The 16,472-nt window shown below is 41.4% G+C and overlaps 2 protein-coding genes across 3 annotated transcripts; one reads left to right on the top strand and one right to left on the bottom strand.

Moving 5' to 3' along the window:
* Positions 1–693: 693 nt before the first annotated feature.
* On the top strand, positions 694–9,238 carry lin9 (lin-9 DREAM MuvB core complex component). 2 transcript variants are annotated; one of them, XM_069158259.1, is made up of 15 exons: positions 694–761; positions 1,733–1,765; positions 2,012–2,103; positions 3,157–3,270; positions 4,250–4,380; positions 4,773–4,898; positions 5,073–5,230; positions 5,648–5,781; positions 5,949–6,077; positions 6,787–6,888; positions 6,993–7,073; positions 7,169–7,294; positions 7,455–7,637; positions 7,899–7,996; positions 8,187–9,238. In XM_069158259.1, the coding sequence occupies exons 1-15, from the start codon at positions 731–733 to the stop codon at positions 8,290–8,292; spliced, it is 1,644 nt and encodes a 547-aa protein (XP_069014360.1). In that variant the 5' UTR covers positions 694–730; the 3' UTR covers positions 8,293–9,238. The 2 variants fall into 2 exon arrangements, with proteins under 2 accessions (XP_069014360.1, XP_069014361.1); XM_069158260.1 differs by lacking the exon at positions 694–761 and adding an exon at positions 776–1,063.
* Positions 9,239–9,410: 172 nt separating this feature from the next.
* On the bottom strand, positions 9,411–10,803 carry mixl1 (Mix paired-like homeobox). Its single transcript, XM_069158763.1, has 4 exons — positions 10,758–10,803; positions 10,386–10,606; positions 10,092–10,218; positions 9,411–9,991 (listed from the first exon to the last, which is right to left on the bottom strand). The coding sequence occupies exons 1-4, from the start codon at positions 10,801–10,803 to the stop codon at positions 9,411–9,413; spliced, it is 975 nt and encodes a 324-aa protein (XP_069014864.1).
* Between the last annotated feature and the right edge of the window lie 5,669 nt (positions 10,804–16,472).

Genomic DNA, 16,472 nt, shown 5'->3' with positions numbered 1-16,472 from the left:
TCAAAGGTCAGAGATAGCTGCAGATCCAGGAGCTGGTGGGCTACAACAGTTCTGCTGAAGACATCAGCCTTTGATCTGAAGTTGGACCTTTTAAGCAATGGTGGAAAGTAACTACACACTGTATATTTACTCAAGCACTTAGTACAATGTTGAGGTACTTGTACTTTACTTATCCAGTAAAAATCTGAGAAAAAGTCAAAAACTGAAAACAGTTTTGTGGATCATCTTTATTTTTTTTTTCCCCCCTCAGGTTAAACTGGTGTCCCTTTAAAACTGGATATAAAGTACTACAACAGTAATACGCTGCTGACACACTGATGCTTCAGTGCTCACGATAAATTATTTCACCCGCAAGATGTATATAATTGCAGGTAAAACAATCTGCTTCTAAAAGAAAATATTGAACGATGAGTAAAACTGAAGAAAAATGAAATATGTGAAATAAGTGCCCTCTGAAACAATGGACGTTTTTTTTTATTTATTTATTTTTTTATTTTGAAAGGGTTTTTACCTAAAAGAGTAAAGTTGAATTTATAGCATTTGTGTATACGAGTAAATTACACAAAGCGATTCTCCGGCCCTCCCTTTGTTAAATTATACGATTTTTTTTTAATTTTTTTATTATTATTATTATTATTTATTTTATTTCTCAAATCGCCCTCCAGACGAGCGTCCCGACCCAGAATGCATTTTGACAAGGTCTTTGAAAAAGCGGCGCGGCTAATTCAAGATGGCGGAGATGGACCAGCTGTTAGACGAGAGTGAGTAACAACACGAATCCGAGGAGTTGTTTTTTTGTGTGTGTGTGGGAGAGGAGGAGGAGGAGGAGGGCATCGTAAACAAAAAACCCGCAGACAACAACAAAAAGCGATTAAAAAAAAAAAGAAATAACCGGAGATGGAACTAGTATCTCCGTCCAAAATGTGTCGCGGGTATTTTTGTAAGTTTCGGGTCCGAACTCGCGAAGCCATTTGCGGCTCGAGAGAAAGAGACACACCGGTGTTAGCACGGCGGAGCTAACCTGAAGCTAACGGAGTTGGACGAGTAACTTCAGCCCAACCGGGTAAACAAACCACGTTAGCTTAGCTGCGAGCTAACGGCGGCTAACCTTAGCAACGACAACAACAAAAAAAAAAAGAAGCCCCGGCGTGTAACGTCGCTAGCTCCCAGCTAGCTATCCGTTTTGCGGGGACGTAGTTTTGTATAGTTTTCCGTGACACTTTTTTTTTTTTTTCCTTCCCCCCCCCCCACTTATTATTTTTTTATTTTTTTAAACGTCCGTTAGCGCCCCGGTTTAACGTTGTACGGTTACGTCCGGGGTCGTGACGCTTTGTTTACGTTAGCTTGTGTTTAGCTGTTGTTTGTTTGTTTGTTGTTTTTTGGAGGAGGAGGAGGAGGACACGGATCAGTTCAGCTGAGGTTACACCCGTGCTTTTTTTTGACAGCTCGGTTTACCGGGAGAGGAGGGGGGGGTAAAAAAAAAAAAAAAAAAAAAAAGGCCCAAGCCTAGCCGCGTCTAACCCCCGGTGAACCGGCGAACCGGTGAACCCACCCGGCTTGTTGTTAAAGGACCGTCTCGGAGATGATCCGATAGGCTGAACAACACGGGCCTGTTTACCTTTCTGACCCGAGTGACGGCGCTGAATAGACTTTTTTTTTTTAACAGCGTTGTGTGTAGTTTTATACTCTTTTCTTGATGCAGCCCAACTTGTCCCTTTTGTCCCCCCTTCAGGCTCCTCGGCAGAGGCACTTGTCAGTCTGAAAGGTACGTGAGCTGTGGATCTGGTTTGTACTGAAATACTGTTGTGATCAGGATGATCCTGATGTGTGTGTGTTGGTTCACTGTGAATTTGTGACTAATGCAGTCACAGTGGAAATAATCGTTTGTGTTTATTGGTCGTTCAAGGAAAGGAAAATATCCTGTCCGGGGCTTCGGTGGTCAAATTCAAAAGAACTGGGGTCTCGGTGTCTGGTGTTTGTTTACGTTATTGTGCACGTTGTCGTTTTACAGAGGGCAGTTTGTCCAACACGCTGAATGAAAAAAACAGCTTCCCGAGAGCCCACAACACCAGGGGACGGCATACCTCTGTCACGATGGACACGGTAAGAGACGTCGGGCAACGTCACGTTTTAAATCTTAAATGCACGAGTTCGATAAGAAGTTGGCGATGATGTGTTTAAGAAGCGCAATTGTCGAATGTTCACAAAGCACACGAGAAAAAAACAACAACCTTTTATAAATATAACGGAGAGAGTATTTAAAACTGCTTCATTCTTCATAGATGTGAATAATTTAAGGTCACTGTTCATTTACTCGGTTGTGATTATTGTCTAATATGGACGTGTTATTGATGTTGACCGTACGGTCACTTCTCAGTGCTTACCTTATCAACACAGTTTAATAAGAGCTTTCTTTTCAATTTTACTTTTCAGCTAAATAGTTTTATTTATGACTTTATTAAGTTGTTTTAAACCAGTGTGATGTGGAAATATGGATTTTAACGGAAGTGCATTTCGCAAGCACCTTGTTTTTGTACTGTGTCGAGTGCAAATCTGTGTTTTTGTATGAATTTTTTTCACTGAAATTAACTTTTTGTGGCACAGTTTGGGATTACGGTGCTTCCACATGTCCCACTTAAGCACGCAGTGTACAAAATGTTCCAGAGGAACATGTGGCGATGTGCTTGAGTTGATATTTTCATCTCCACAGAAAATACTAATGGGTAATGTCATTCTCCACTGCGTCTGTGGTGCTCATCTAAACGTGACATAAACTATCCCGAATGTAAAAAATGTTATTTGCGCATATTTTTCTGATTATGTCCTTAGAATACTTCATTTACATTGCTTGAATCTGGTGTGTATCTGCAGCATTGTATTGATTAGAAATTTTGTTCTGAATGCAGAAGGCAACTAATGTGGTTTTAATTGTTGTCCTCTGCACTAATGTCTTTGCACTCCATTAAATAGACCTTTTCTCAGTAGATATTTTGGTGTGCCATAACAGGAAAGGCCCCGGTGTCCTAATCAAATCATTAATCATAATTGTTTCATCTGTTCTTTTTCTGTTATGACCATACCATAATGGCCCCCTGTTATTACTGAGGCCTGGTATGAATTATTGCTACGATTTAGAAACTACATTTGTTGTTCCAGCCCACACGGAGTTCAAAGAGGAGCCGTTTGTTTCGGGATGAAGATGAGTCGCCTCAACAGCGTCTCTCTTCCAGATCACCTCGGAGGAGCCAGCGGGTCACCACAACCCCACAGGTGAAGCCGACACACCATGAAAGTGTTATATCAGGAAAAGAGATCATAATTGGTGTTTTCCTCCTCTCACGTTGCTTCTGAAGATGGTTTGCAGAGGTCATGTTTGACATACAGTACAGCGTCACCTCATGGAGCTTGTTTTGGCCCCAGAAATCGTGAGCTGTAACGGGTGTGAGTGTTTTCAAGGAGGCGTTCAACAGTGAAGATGAACTTGTCACTGAGTCTACCACCTGCATTACATTTGATAGATGCTGGAACATAATGTAGCAGAGAGGGAGAGAGGGAGAGAGGGAGATTGACAGACAGACAGACAGAGAGAGAGAGAGAGAGAGAGAGACCCAAGCTTGAAAGGGGAGTTTATGTTTTTTTTATTCGGATGAGTTTTATGATGTGAAAGCTTTTGAGGGTTTATCTGTAAATCTGTGGTTTCAAGTTCTTGTAACTTCAGGGTGACCTGATGCTCTACGTGCTGAAGAGGATGTCTTGCTACAATAATTTGGTCATTTATTATTATGTTGGCACTGTTTTGTCGGATTTTTCTGACGTGAACTAGTTATAATGTCAAGCTTATGCAAGGAAAATCCTCTCTGTCTCTCAAACGAACTAAAGCCATATTGTGATGCTGACATGTTGCTTTATTTACTAGAAGGTTGTGGTCAGAGTCTTCCAGTGTTACAGATGTTATATTTTCATGAGCAGAAGAAAAAACAACTCTGAAACGCTTCAAATCCGAGTCACTCAGTGACTCACTTTAGCAGTGAGGCTGCTAAATTGTTCAATTATGGAGTAAAACTGAACGACATAATGCTGTCTGTCCTGTGCTCACAAATTAAATGTGAACGTCGCCAACATGACGAAACCTCCAAAGTTTTTTTCAAGCTGCCCTACATAGTGGAAGAATAATTTTGCATTTGTTGTGTTCACAAACACGTGTATCCGTATGTGGAATGACGTTTGTTTTCATGGTTTTCTTTTCCAGAAGTTTTCTAATGTGGTGACACCAGATAAGAAGGCATCCCAGAAAATCGGGCTGAGATTAAGAAACCTCCTGAAGCTACCCAAAGCTCACAAATGGTGCATCTATGAATGGTTCTATTCCAACATTGACAGGTAAAGTCCCACTTTCAGCTTCAGCAGAAAATAATTTTCAATAGGTTCACCCAAATTAAAGAGACAAAACATAAAGCTACTTGCACATACGTGGTCTGAGCTCATCATTACATCTGGTACAGTCAGTGCCGAGAGTTCGACTCAAAGCTGATACATCATCATTCACTTTAACTTCTGTCTATAACAAAGCTTTTTAAACCCCAGTAACATGTTTGTACTTTTACATAGTACAAGTTTGACCATTACTACAGTGACTCAAGGTCACTTTGATGATGTTTGACGTGCCTGGACTTCCAGAAGCTTAATAAACGTTCTCACGAGCTGCAATTGAGTTATTTAAAATGAAAAATGCGGTTCTCTCTAAACCAATTTTCCCTTTTATTTTCTTCCAGACCTCTTTTTGAGGGTGACAATGAGTTCTGCCTGTGTCTCAAGGAGTCTTTCCCCAACCTGAAAACCAGAAAGCTGACAAGAGTGGAGTGGGGAACAATCAGGAGGCTGATGGGGAAACCTCGACGGTACGTTGTGATCTTTACACTTTAGGGCTACCCACCCTTTTTATTCATCTTGGTTTTTTTTTGTTTTTTTTAAGTACTTGAAATGGTTTTCATAATTGTTTCCTTAGAGACTTAAAGTGTAGGAACACGGGGAAGAGCTGGTATTACAGTGCTGTGCTCCGTTGCTCCTTCCAGGTGTTCATCAGCATTCTTTTCTGAGGAGCGAACAGCGCTGAGACAGAAGCGGCAGAAAATGCGCCTGCTGCAGCAAAGAAAACTGTCTGACGTGTCAAACTGCAAAGACCTTCCTGATGAAATCCCTCTGCCTCTCATCATAGGAACCAAAGTCACCGGTAAGATGACACACTGTTTTAATTGCTCCTTGTCGGGTGTTTGTTGTCATAATAGTTAAATCATTTGACAAATTTTCATTTCTGGGTTGATGACAAAACTACAAGCAACCGAAGGCAACGAGTGCAGCGCTTGGAAACAAATACTGTCTGGACAATGTCCTCAGCAGTTAACAAAGTTGTACTGAAAGACCTAAACTGTGACTGCACGTTATTCATTAGCAAGACTAACAGATAAAGAACCTGAAAGGAGAAAGTAGGGATGTCCCACTGAAGAGATGACTTCAATGCAAGTCAGAATTTATTCTCAAATTTCAAGATGGCTGTATAACACCGGATCCAGGCCTGAAGAATTTTTGTTTTTTTTTCTATCTAGTAATTTGAGGAAAAGTGAAGAAGTATCTTGTCTTTGTTTGACAGCTCGACTCAGAGGCGTGCATGACGGGCTTTTCACGGGGCAGATTGATGCAGTGGACACCAGTGCTGCCACCTATCGTGTCACCTTTGACCGCAGTGGCCTGGGAACACACACTGTGCCTGATTACGAAGTCCTGGTGAGCTTCACGTTTACTTGCTGTGTGCATGTAATGAAAACGTTTCACTGTCTGTGTGTTTTTGCCTCCTTCACGCACACAAAAAAACCCAAAAAACCTGACAGTTGCTGTACTAAAGGAATTTCAGATCACACTCTTTAACATGTGATTATAATTGTGTTTTCCAGAGCAACGAACCCAATGAGACCATGCCCATTTCAGCCTTCGCTCAGAAGCATCGGTCGACACGCTACATGCAGAACCTCATGACTCCGCCCAGAGCGCCCTACCCGTCCACTACAACTCCTGTCCACATGGTATGGTGAACCCACGTCTAATGACAGACGTGCATCACATTTACCGCCTTACGAACCGGGGTCTGACACTTGTAAATAATTCTCAGTGTTGGTTCAAATCTGCTTTTTGGTTTATTTACTCAAACAGCTGCTTTGGCAGAGATGGTTTTGTTCAACATGTTATACAGTTTACAGATGAAGCAAATTATAAATGCAGGTATGAAAAAGTATAGACAACGTTGTGGTTGGGATCATCACAGAGAGAGTTTTTCTACAATAGAAGTCTTTCAAACATGACAGCAAACTGGATTTTGCCTTTTAAGGGGGAGTATAAACTTCTGGTATTAACAACTGAATTGGGGGGCCGCCCGATGGATGAGTAATTTGGGTGCATACCACACAGGCTATAATACCCGAAGAAGAGATCGAACAGCTGACATGACCTTTGCTGCATGTCATTTCCGTGCTCCCTTTTCTACATGTATATGTATTCTGTCTGTCTTTACTGTGCTGTCTTAATAAGGACTAAAAAAATACTCATTAAGAAAAAACTAAAAACAACTGGATTGGTTTGAGCTTCTGTTACGAAATTAATCAAATGACAAACTGTCAGTGTTTCAATAGGGAGCATCATACTACAACTACAAAACAAAAAGTGATGAGAAAAGTTGCATATCTCTTCTTCTACATGAAGATAATTGATTCCACTGCTCTTTGTTGGAAATACCAGGACAATGACCCTCTTATCAACCAGTCACCATGGAGGAACAAACTGCCTGGTGCTGAGGGAGATACACTGGGAGGATTTCCTGTTAAATTCCTGGTCCAAGTAGTAAGTACTTCCTGTCAAATGAAAATGTAGAAGGTGACATCATAAAACTTCACTCTACCAAATTCTCTGTCCTGTTTTTTTTTCTTCTTTTCTTTCATTACCAGACAAGACTGTCCAAAATCCTCATGATCAAGAAAGAGCACATCAAGCACTTAAAAGAAATGAACACAGAGGCTGAGAAACTGGTACAGTCATCACATCAGTGCTTCAAAACACATGAAAAGCCTCCGGGTTGCAAACATAAAGCCTAACTTCCCTTCGTTTGCGTGTTTGTGTTCAGAAGTCGTACTCGATGCCGATTGACCTCGACTTCCAGAAGAGATATGCTACCACGGTGCTTGAGCTGGAGCAGCTCAATAAAGATCTGAACAAGGTGCTTCATGAAGTTCAGCAGTTCTGCTGTGATGTAAGTCAAAAGACGCACTTCAGGCCCGTTCGTAATTGTTGTCCCTGATTGTACAGCCGAGTACACGTGCACACTTTATACCTGCAACATTTTATGGCCTCACGAGCAACAACAACAAAAAAGTACGAGGTCGTCAAATCACTGACGTCCATCTGTCCAGCTCGCTCCGGATCAGGGCATGGTTCCTGCTGACCATCCCACAGAGCTGAGGCGGCGCTGCGAAGAAGAGGCCCAGCAGATGGTGCAGCTGAGCAACTCGCTGAAGGACGGACAGCAGAGTGTGACGAACCCCGGCCTCACACACCTCATCTCCCGACTCACCGCTCTGCTCCTACAGATCAAGGTTAGAAGATATAGAAACACTCGGCTGCTGTCGGCTTCTTGTAGGTGAATTAATTCTCTATTTTTATGGCAATTATAAAATCACGTCTAATCGGGTCCATCCCCAGTGCAACGTGAGGCACACGTTTAAAGAGGTTGGCAGCAATAGTGTGTTATTGTCAGTGTTTACGACGCACCTTTTTATTTACACACAACTTTACAGTGTATAATGCATTCATGATTTGATTAGCTGTTATTTATTTGTTCTCCTGGCTTGTTTCAGTGTCTGGCAGATGGTGGAGATTTAAATTCATTTGAGTTTAAATCGCTAACAGACTCTCTTAATGACATCAAGGCATCGATTGATCCCTCCAACCTCAGGTAATTGACCCCGAAGTGTTTCCATCTGATCCTCTGCAGTCCTGCTCTACTCTAGCCGAACCAAGAGAGTGACTTTTTCATAGTTTTGTGTGTATTTTTTTTTTTTTTTTTTTTTAAATGAGCAATATTATTTCCTTTTTATTGTCCATTATTTATTATGACTTGTTATTTTTCTCCTCTGGTTTTCCAGCTGCTTCCAGAATAACGTTGAGATCCATGTGGCACACATCCAGAGTGGCCTTAGTCAGCTGGGCAACCTGCATGCATTCGCTGCCAACAACACCAATGCAGTCTGAGCACCTGCATCGTCCCCACCACACACGGGTGCATGCACACATACAGAAGCGTGGTACGTCGATGTTGTCTTTGGAAATGGTGCTTTCACCTGAACTGTGAAAAGACAAAAAAAAAAAAAAAAAAAAAAGAAGGGAAAGAAAGAAAGAAAAAAAAAAAGGCTCATGTTGATGTTGTGGCTCGCCATCATACAATCTGTATTTGGATGTCCCGATGAAACTGTTCCGAGTTCCTGAAGGTTTGATCTGAAGAGGGGGAGGGAGGGGAGGAGGGGAAGGAGTGATGTCAGATATTTTACCCACCCATTTTATTGTATGAAAATGTTTGTGCACCCAACTGAACACAAGCCTGAAAGAGTCTTTAGCTATCGCCACAGTCCCCATCTCCAAACTCTCAAATTGTTATTTATTGGTTTCATGTGCCAAACATTGATTCTAACAGTTTTTATAGTCCATATTTATAAATTTTTGAGTAGGTGTGTATGGTTCTGGAACAATATTTTGCTATTTTCCCCTTGTTAGTGTTGTGTTCTGTTGCTCCACTGATGGTAAGCACAGGGGAAGCTAAAGAATGTTTTATAAAATTGTTTATTGTAGATAATTGTACAATATCTCTGATTATTAGGACTATTGTCAACATTTCTGCTCTGTATTCAGAAATGGCTTTTGTAATTTTGTGTGCACTGAAAAGAGATTTTGGTATTTTTATAAAGGAGAACTCTGGGGTTTTGATGCCTTTTACTCCCTAAGATCTTAGCATTTCCACATTTGGCATGGCTGTTGCTGCAACCCCACACTAAGCCTGCATCCCGGACGTAACCCTGAAAAAAAAACAGTTCTTTCCTAGAGAATCTCCTTTTTCAGTTTTGTAAAGTTGTATATGAGAGTGCCTCAGGGCAATTGTATATAAATTGTTCTGTCTTTTTATATTAAACAATATTGCAAAGCAGTGTTTGTCAAGTCTTTTTACATTTTTTATTAATGAAGACAGTCCACACATACCATTTTTTTTTATTTTTTTGTTTTCCATACAACAGTTTAATTACTATTATTCCAGTAAGTACACATTTTCCCACTTCTTATGATACATTTAGCTGCTTAACATTAGCTGTTATAACACGTCACATAAAGCCACCAAAGTTGGCCATGGCCTCCTTCTCCCACTCGGAGTCGGAGTCGGTAAAGTCCTGTGCCTCCGCCGTATGGATCAGGGAGAAGGGACTGAACCCGTCCTGTCCGGCCCTCACTTGTGGATACTGTACTTGGCATCCATTATCCTTGGGCGATGAGCTGTTGAAATTATTCTCAGTCGGGATGGGAGGAATCGCAACTTTCATCTCCGGTCCAATGGTTTTGTTTGGCGGGAAATTGTCATACTCCATCAGACTTTTTGCAGCCTCGTTGCCAGCGATGTTGGCCTCCATATTCGGATGCTGCTCGTTCTCCTGGGCATAGAGCTGGACGCTACAGCTCGGGATGGTAACACGCAGCTTGGGTCGCTGCATCTGCTCAGGCTTCACGCTGGCTCCTTCCTTTTCGTAGATGCAAGAGACGGACGTGTGGTCGTATCCACTGGGTTTGGTGGGATGGCTGGTCCTGTGGGCATCCTCTGTGCTTTGCTGCATCGTAGGCTGGAAACTGCCCTGTGGTGCATAACCTCCTATCCTATGTACCTCTGCACTGCAGTGGCTGTTGTCATAAACTGGAAGAAAAAAGCAAAAAGAGCAAAGAAGCAGTTAGTTCTGAAACGCAAGAAACACTGAGAAAAGTGTGGACACAAAGTAAGCAGGATGATTAATTACCTTTCTTGGCTCCCATCATGCCCTGGGGTTGGCTAAAAGGAACAGCTGCCGACGTGCTGGGTACCTTCATAGACACCGATGAGCCAACTTGGCGACGAGACTTGGCCCTTCGGTTCTGAAACCACACCTGAAATTCATAAAGCAAGGAAACCGTGGGAACACCTGAACGTCAATTTGGTCACATTCTGCTCCATAAATCTGGTTATTTGTTTTTCAGGTGACTGTGTCCATCCTCTTAACATTTACCACTTCCGAACTAATCAGTGAAAACGTGTCCTTTGAAGCTGACATTACCTGTATCCTGGACTCCGGTAGCCCCGTTAGAGCCTCCACTCTCTCTCGTAGGTAGATGTCAGGATATTTAGTGTCCGAGTAAACTTTCTCCAGCAGCTCAATCTGCTGCTGCGTGAAATTGGTCCTCTTTCTCCTGTGGGTCAGTATTGCTACGCATTTGTCCGCCCTCTGACCAGAGTTAGTTGAGTTGAAGTAGTTTGAAACATCTGAAGTGCCATAATCTGAAAACAAAGGGCGGAGAGGATATTGTAGTAGAAACATGCCACTAACCTGGTGCGTAAATTACGCAGAGAACCAGTTGCTTTGCAGGCAAGTCGTAAAAAAAAAAAAAAAAAAAAGGTTAGTTTTGAGATGAGGCTTCCGACCACGAACCTGTATTCACCGCGGCGTTCATCTGCATGGGCCCTTCGTGATACATTTGGAAGTGATTCAATTCCCCGACGCGCACATTCCCATGAACTGAAGACATGATCCTCCACGTTTTACCTCCAGCGATTTACTGAGTACGCGACCCGAGTGCTCGTTGCATTTAAATCCTCCCGCGATCAAAGCTAATGTTGTATGAATGTGTGAATAGAGCAACCATCAGCGCCGACTGGCACTGTAGCAGCCGCGCAGCAACTTCAGACGTCTGCAGGCCAGCGGAGGTGTGAAGGCATCACACCTGGAACGGTGGAGCGGACGCGCGTCTGTTTAAAGGGAGTTTAATGGAATACACATCGGCAGAGAAAACATTTACCGGCTTTGGGATAGATGAAGCAAAAATAGACCAGCAGCCTTCAAAGAGAGACAGTCGGAAACTGCTTTAACAGAAATTTCCCCAACAGGGCAAAAGTTCAAAGTGCTTCTGTATCCTGCCGTAGAACAACAGAAATACTTCTTTTTTTTCTGTTTTTTTTTTTTTAATCCATACATTTGACCTTCTTGTAACTAGCTAGATTAAGCCTACATAGAATGCTACATCACTGATTTGCAAATTTATTGTGCAGGCTGTCAATGACCACAAACATCCGGTGTCATAATGAATTATCTTCACAGACAAGAAGAGCCAGCAGTGGTGGAACACGTGGTCTGGCCTCCACAGAGCCCTGATCTCAACGTCACGGAGTCACTCTGGGGTTAAATGAGCTGTGGTAAGTTATTCAAGATGTTTGATACCTGCCCTGTATCATGGAACTATGTGCCCAATGACAGGACAACTGGTGTCTTAAAGGCAGAGTGATCACGCCAAGTCCTAATTTGGTTTGCTTACAGTGTTAGTTGATTTAAAAAAAAATACTCAGATAAAGAGAGATGGTTGGAAGTATCCGACAGAACAAGTTTGCTCATAAGCACAATTTACTAAAGCCCTCATCAATTGCTGGTTTTGTACAACCATCAGGCCAGTACATAATGTATTACCATATAGGATGATAAGAAAAAGAAAGGGTAACCAGAGAATGTTTGGTATTTTTCTGTTTCAAGAATTACTTAAACAATGTGTTAATTATCTAAATAGTTAACTGTTAGGATCTGTAAAAAAAAAAAAGGCTGTAGAACGGGCTTGAAAAACATCTTCAGGTCTCCAAATATTTGCTTCCTACCACTGGCCCAAAGTTGGTTTTTTTTTTACACTTCCTGCCCCCCCTTTCAGTGGCAACAAAGCCAATCTCAATACACAAACCTCAGTTCAAAAGTACTGAGGAGTGGGCACTTTTGTTATTGCGTGTGTCACCTCTATCTGATTGGGAGGGGGGATCAGGTCAGACAGACTAATTCAGTTCCATGTATTTGAACTTTAGATTTGCAGAAATGAACTGACAGGCACATTTGATAGCAGGTGTGGTTAATATTAAAAACAGCTGTTTTGCCTTTTTTTCCTCACAGCCTAGTTTAAACCTGGCAGCCTACAGTAGTAATTAAAATGAAAAACAGTCCTAACTTGATTAATACTGATATAGTTTAGTGAACAGACTTCAAACAGTATAAACACTTCGTGGACTACAGGCCGCGGCTACCTCTGTGGCCAGAAACAAAGGCACGTTCACATCTTTAAAGACTGTGTACTACAGTTTGCAGTGGCCACTCTAAATTTATCCTGCAGACAGACAGGCAAATTATCCTCACAGGTTTGCACAGATATGTTAAAATGTCAGCTGTCATATGGGCCTTTATGAGGGCAGTCTTTGTGTATTTGAGGCACCACAAACAAATGGTCACTATGTGACTGAACAACTGACCACATAGACTTCAGTTTCTCACAGACTGATTGAGAGTCTAAAGCTACAGTTTAATAGACATACAATATACTTAGTTTCTCCAAATAAACTATAAACCTAACACACTTCTGGCTATATATATATATATATATATTTTTTTTTTTTTTTTTTTTTTTTTTTTAATATATATATTTTTTTATATTATTATTATATTACCGGCATCTGTACTGACCCAATGTCAACACACAGTGGTGTGAAAAAGTGTTTGCCCCCTTCCTGATTTCTTATTTTTTTGCATGTTTGTCACACTTAAATGTTTCAGATCATCAAACAAATTTAAATATTAGTCAAAGATAACACAAGTAAACACAAAATGCAGTTTTTAAATGAAGGTTTTTTATTATTAAAGGAGAAAAAGAATCCAAACCCACATGGCCCTGTGTGAAAAGTGTTTGCCCCCTCTTGTTAAAACATAACTTGACTGTGGTTTATCACACCGGAGTTCAATTTCTCTAGCCACACCCAGGCCTGATTACTGCCACACCTGTTCTCAATCAAGAAATCACTTCAATAGGACCTGCCTGACAAAGTGAAGTAGACCAGAAGATCCTCAAAAGCTAGACATCATGCCGAGATCCAAAGAAATTCAGGAACAAATGAGAAAGAAAGTAATTGAGATCTATCAGTCTGGAAAAGGTTATACAGCCATTTCTAAAGCTTTGGGACTCCAGCGAACCACAGTGAGAGCCATTATCCACAAATGGAGAAAACATGGAACAGTGGTGAACCTTCCCAGGAGTGGCCGGCCGACCAAAATTACCCCAAGAGCGCAGCGACGACTCATCCGAGACGTCACAAAAGACCCCACAACAACATTCAAAGAACTGCAGGCCTCACTTGCCTCAGTTAAGGTCAGTGTTCATGACTCCACCATAAGAAAGAGACTGAGCAAAAATGGCTGCATGGCAGAGTTCAAAGACCAAAACCACCGCTGAGCAAAAAGAACATTAAGGCTCGTCTCATTTTTGCCAGAAAACATCTTGATGATCCCCGAGACTTTTGGGAAAATACTCTGCGGACTGACGAGACAAAAGTTGATCTTTTTGGAAGGTGTGTGTCCCATTACATCTGGCGTAAAAGTAACACCGCATTTCAGAACAAGAACATCATACCAACAGTAAAATATGGTGGTGGTAGTGTGATGGTCTGGGGCTGTTTTGCTGCTTCAGGACCTGGAAGACTTGCTGTGATAAATGGAACCATGAATTCTACCGTCTACCAAAACATCCTGAAGGAGAACGTCCGGCCGTCTGTTCGTGACCTCAAGCTGAAGCCAACTTGGGTTCTGCAGCAGGACGATGATCCAAAACACACCAGCAAGTCCACCTCTGAATGGCTGAAGAAAAACAAAATGAAGACTTTGGAGTGGCCTAGTCAAAGTCCTGACCTGAATCCTGTTGAGATGCTGTGGCATGACCTTAAAAAGGAGGTTGGTGCTGGAAAACCCTCCAATGTGGCTGAATTACAACAACTCTGCAAAGATGAGTCGGCCAACATTCCTCCACAGCTGGAAAAGACTCATTGCAAGTTATCGCAAACGCTTGATTGCAGTTGTTGCTGCTAAGGGTGGCCCAACCAGTTATTAGGTTTAGGGGGCAAACACTTTTTCACACAGGGCCATGTGGGTTTGGATTGTTTTCCTCCCTTAATAATAAAAACCTTCATTTAAAAACTGCATTTTGTGTTTACTTGTGTTATCTTTGACTAATATTTAAATTTGTTTGATGATCTGAAACATTTAAGTGTGACAAACATGCAAAAAAAGAAATCAGGAAGGGGGTAAACACTTTTTCACACCACTGTATATATATATATTTATTATTATATTACCAGCATCTGTACTGACCCACCGTCAACACTGACAATTACTATAGCAGTCATTGCTGAATGTATGTCAGTGTTTATGTTTGAATGTATATGTTTGAATGATAACATTGGTGAGAGAATGTGCCAGGTGTTGTGACATCATAAAGGCTTTTAGAACTCATATTTCCTGTACAGCAGTCCTGAATAGAATCTGCTCATCACTACATGTTCAATGTAAAATGGATGCCAGAAAAAGTAAGTTAACAGACACAATTCCTCGTTGGGGATTTAAAGCACTCTTGTTGTCCGTAAAATGGAAAGAAAGTAACCTTTTCTTTCTTTTTCAGCTTCTTCAGAAACAAAAATAGCAAACAGCAAATCAAGTTCGTCCACATCTTTATTCTCATCCTCATCATATGAAGATGATGATGATCCCTTTGAACTTCCCGGACCGTATCTATTCCTGCAGCATCTGGGAGATGGTGGCTTTGGAAAAGTGGTGAAATGCTTGGACAAGGTCACGAAGCAAACCGTAGCTGTAAAGATCCCCTTCTGCAATGATAAAAGCAGCAGCCATGAGGTGGGACATTTTGTTGATTTTCATGTTCACAGATGTGAAAGAAATTTTTGCCAGAGGTGCAGTAGGTGCCCAGAGTGTTGTTAGTTCGGCTATATTTAATAATACGAGTTTAGTTAGAGCTATTAAATAATGCATTTAAAGTTCTAGTTTATTTACAATGTAAAAATAAATATGATTTTTTTTTTTTGGTACAATAATTCATCTTTAGTGATGCATATTGTATGATAGTCTGCCTTTAAGTCCAACCCTGTCCATGTGAACTAACAAAAAAACAAATAATGTCTCCAGATTGATGTCATGAAAAAGTTAATGCTAAACGACCTCGACCAGCACAATGTAATCAAGTTTTTTGGATGGTACCCCATCAAAACTGGGATGGCGCTGGTGATGGAGTTATTGGATATCACTATAGACGACTTCATTACCAAGAACAACTTTACCCCTATGTATCTGAGTGACATCAGCACCATTGTCCAACAGGTATGAATACAGCGCTGTCAGACAGGAAGCAAAGCACTGAACACTTTGAAACTATGCTGCAGTCGCCGATTCATATTTCTGACCATTTACTTGCAGGTGTCCACAGCATTGGAGGCGGTGCACGGTCTTAACCTGATCCATACAGATATCAAACTAGACAACATAATGCTGGTGGATCACTGCAGACGACCCTTTGAGGTCAAGCTGATAGACTTTGGCTTGGCACTGTCCAAACTTAAAGTTAAGAAGGGCATGTATTTGCAAACAGCTTGTTTTAGGTAAGGTTTACAGAAGTACTGAATATTATTGTGTTGCCGTGAGTTTGTTATTGTACTATGAGTCCTTAAAATATGGAAGTGTTCCTCACTCTGTGATGCTTTTCTTCCCCTTCCAGGGCTCCAGAGGTCATTCTGGGCCTGAAATTTTCTGAGGCCATTGATATATGGTCACTGGGCTGTGTGATGGCCGCTATGGTCCTCGGCTTTCTGCTGATTCATGTAGATTATGAATTTGAAGCAGTAAGTCGTTCGCTTCTGTTGAGCTCTCTGTTTGCTATCCACTCTGTTTGTACAAGATTAAATACTGCTGCATATTGTCTACCTGAACCCCCACATGAGTTGTTTAGCGGTGTAAAGAACTGTTTGCTACAACATTAATTATTAGCATATGCAGCTGGACAAAAAGATTAAAAAAAAAAAGTGTTCCTGTTGCCTGTCTTGATTTGATGCTCCCTTTTGTCTCCAGCTACATCAGATTACTAAACTCCTGGGAGAGCTAGCAGACCATCTCCTTGAAGATGGGACGATGACAGAAATGTATTTCATCAGGACTGAATTCAACAGATGGAAACTCAAGGTACCACAATAAACCCTTTTTGACTTTTCTACTTATATTTCATCTTTACCAGTCTCTTCTGTAATTATGGCAACACTCCCCAACATTAAACAGTTTCTAAGTTCGATC

The sequence above is a fragment of the Embiotoca jacksoni genome, unplaced genomic scaffold (genome assembly GCF_022577435.1).
Source record: "Embiotoca jacksoni isolate LCO1_2020_lvr unplaced genomic scaffold, fEmbJac1.0.p SCAF_23, whole genome shotgun sequence".
NCBI classification, from domain to species: domain Eukaryota; kingdom Metazoa; phylum Chordata; class Actinopteri; family Embiotocidae; genus Embiotoca; species Embiotoca jacksoni.
This window is presented reverse-complemented; position numbering and strand designations above follow the sequence as displayed.

Excerpts from the sequence above, each read along its gene's own strand:
- lin9 (XM_069158259.1), top strand. The coding sequence starts at position 731 with ATGGCGGAGATGGACCAGCTGTTAGACGAGA. Across the intron at positions 3,271-4,249 it reads GGGTCACCACAACCCCACAG|AAGTTTTCTAATGTGGTGAC; the intron begins GTGAAGCCGACA and ends TTTCTTTTCCAG. Across the intron at positions 7,638-7,898 it reads CTCTGCTCCTACAGATCAAG|TGTCTGGCAGATGGTGGAGA; the intron begins GTTAGAAGATAT and ends GGCTTGTTTCAG.
- mixl1 (XM_069158763.1), bottom strand. The coding sequence starts at position 10,803 with ATGTATCACGAAGGGCCCATGCAGATGAACGCCGCGGTGAATACAG. Across the intron at positions 10,607-10,757 it reads GAACGCCGCGGTGAATACAG|ATTATGGCACTTCAGATGTT; the intron begins GTTCGTGGTCGG and ends CTTTGTTTTCAG. Across the intron at positions 10,219-10,385 it reads TACCGGAGTCCAGGATACAG|GTGTGGTTTCAGAACCGAAG; the intron begins GTAATGTCAGCT and ends TATGAATTTCAG.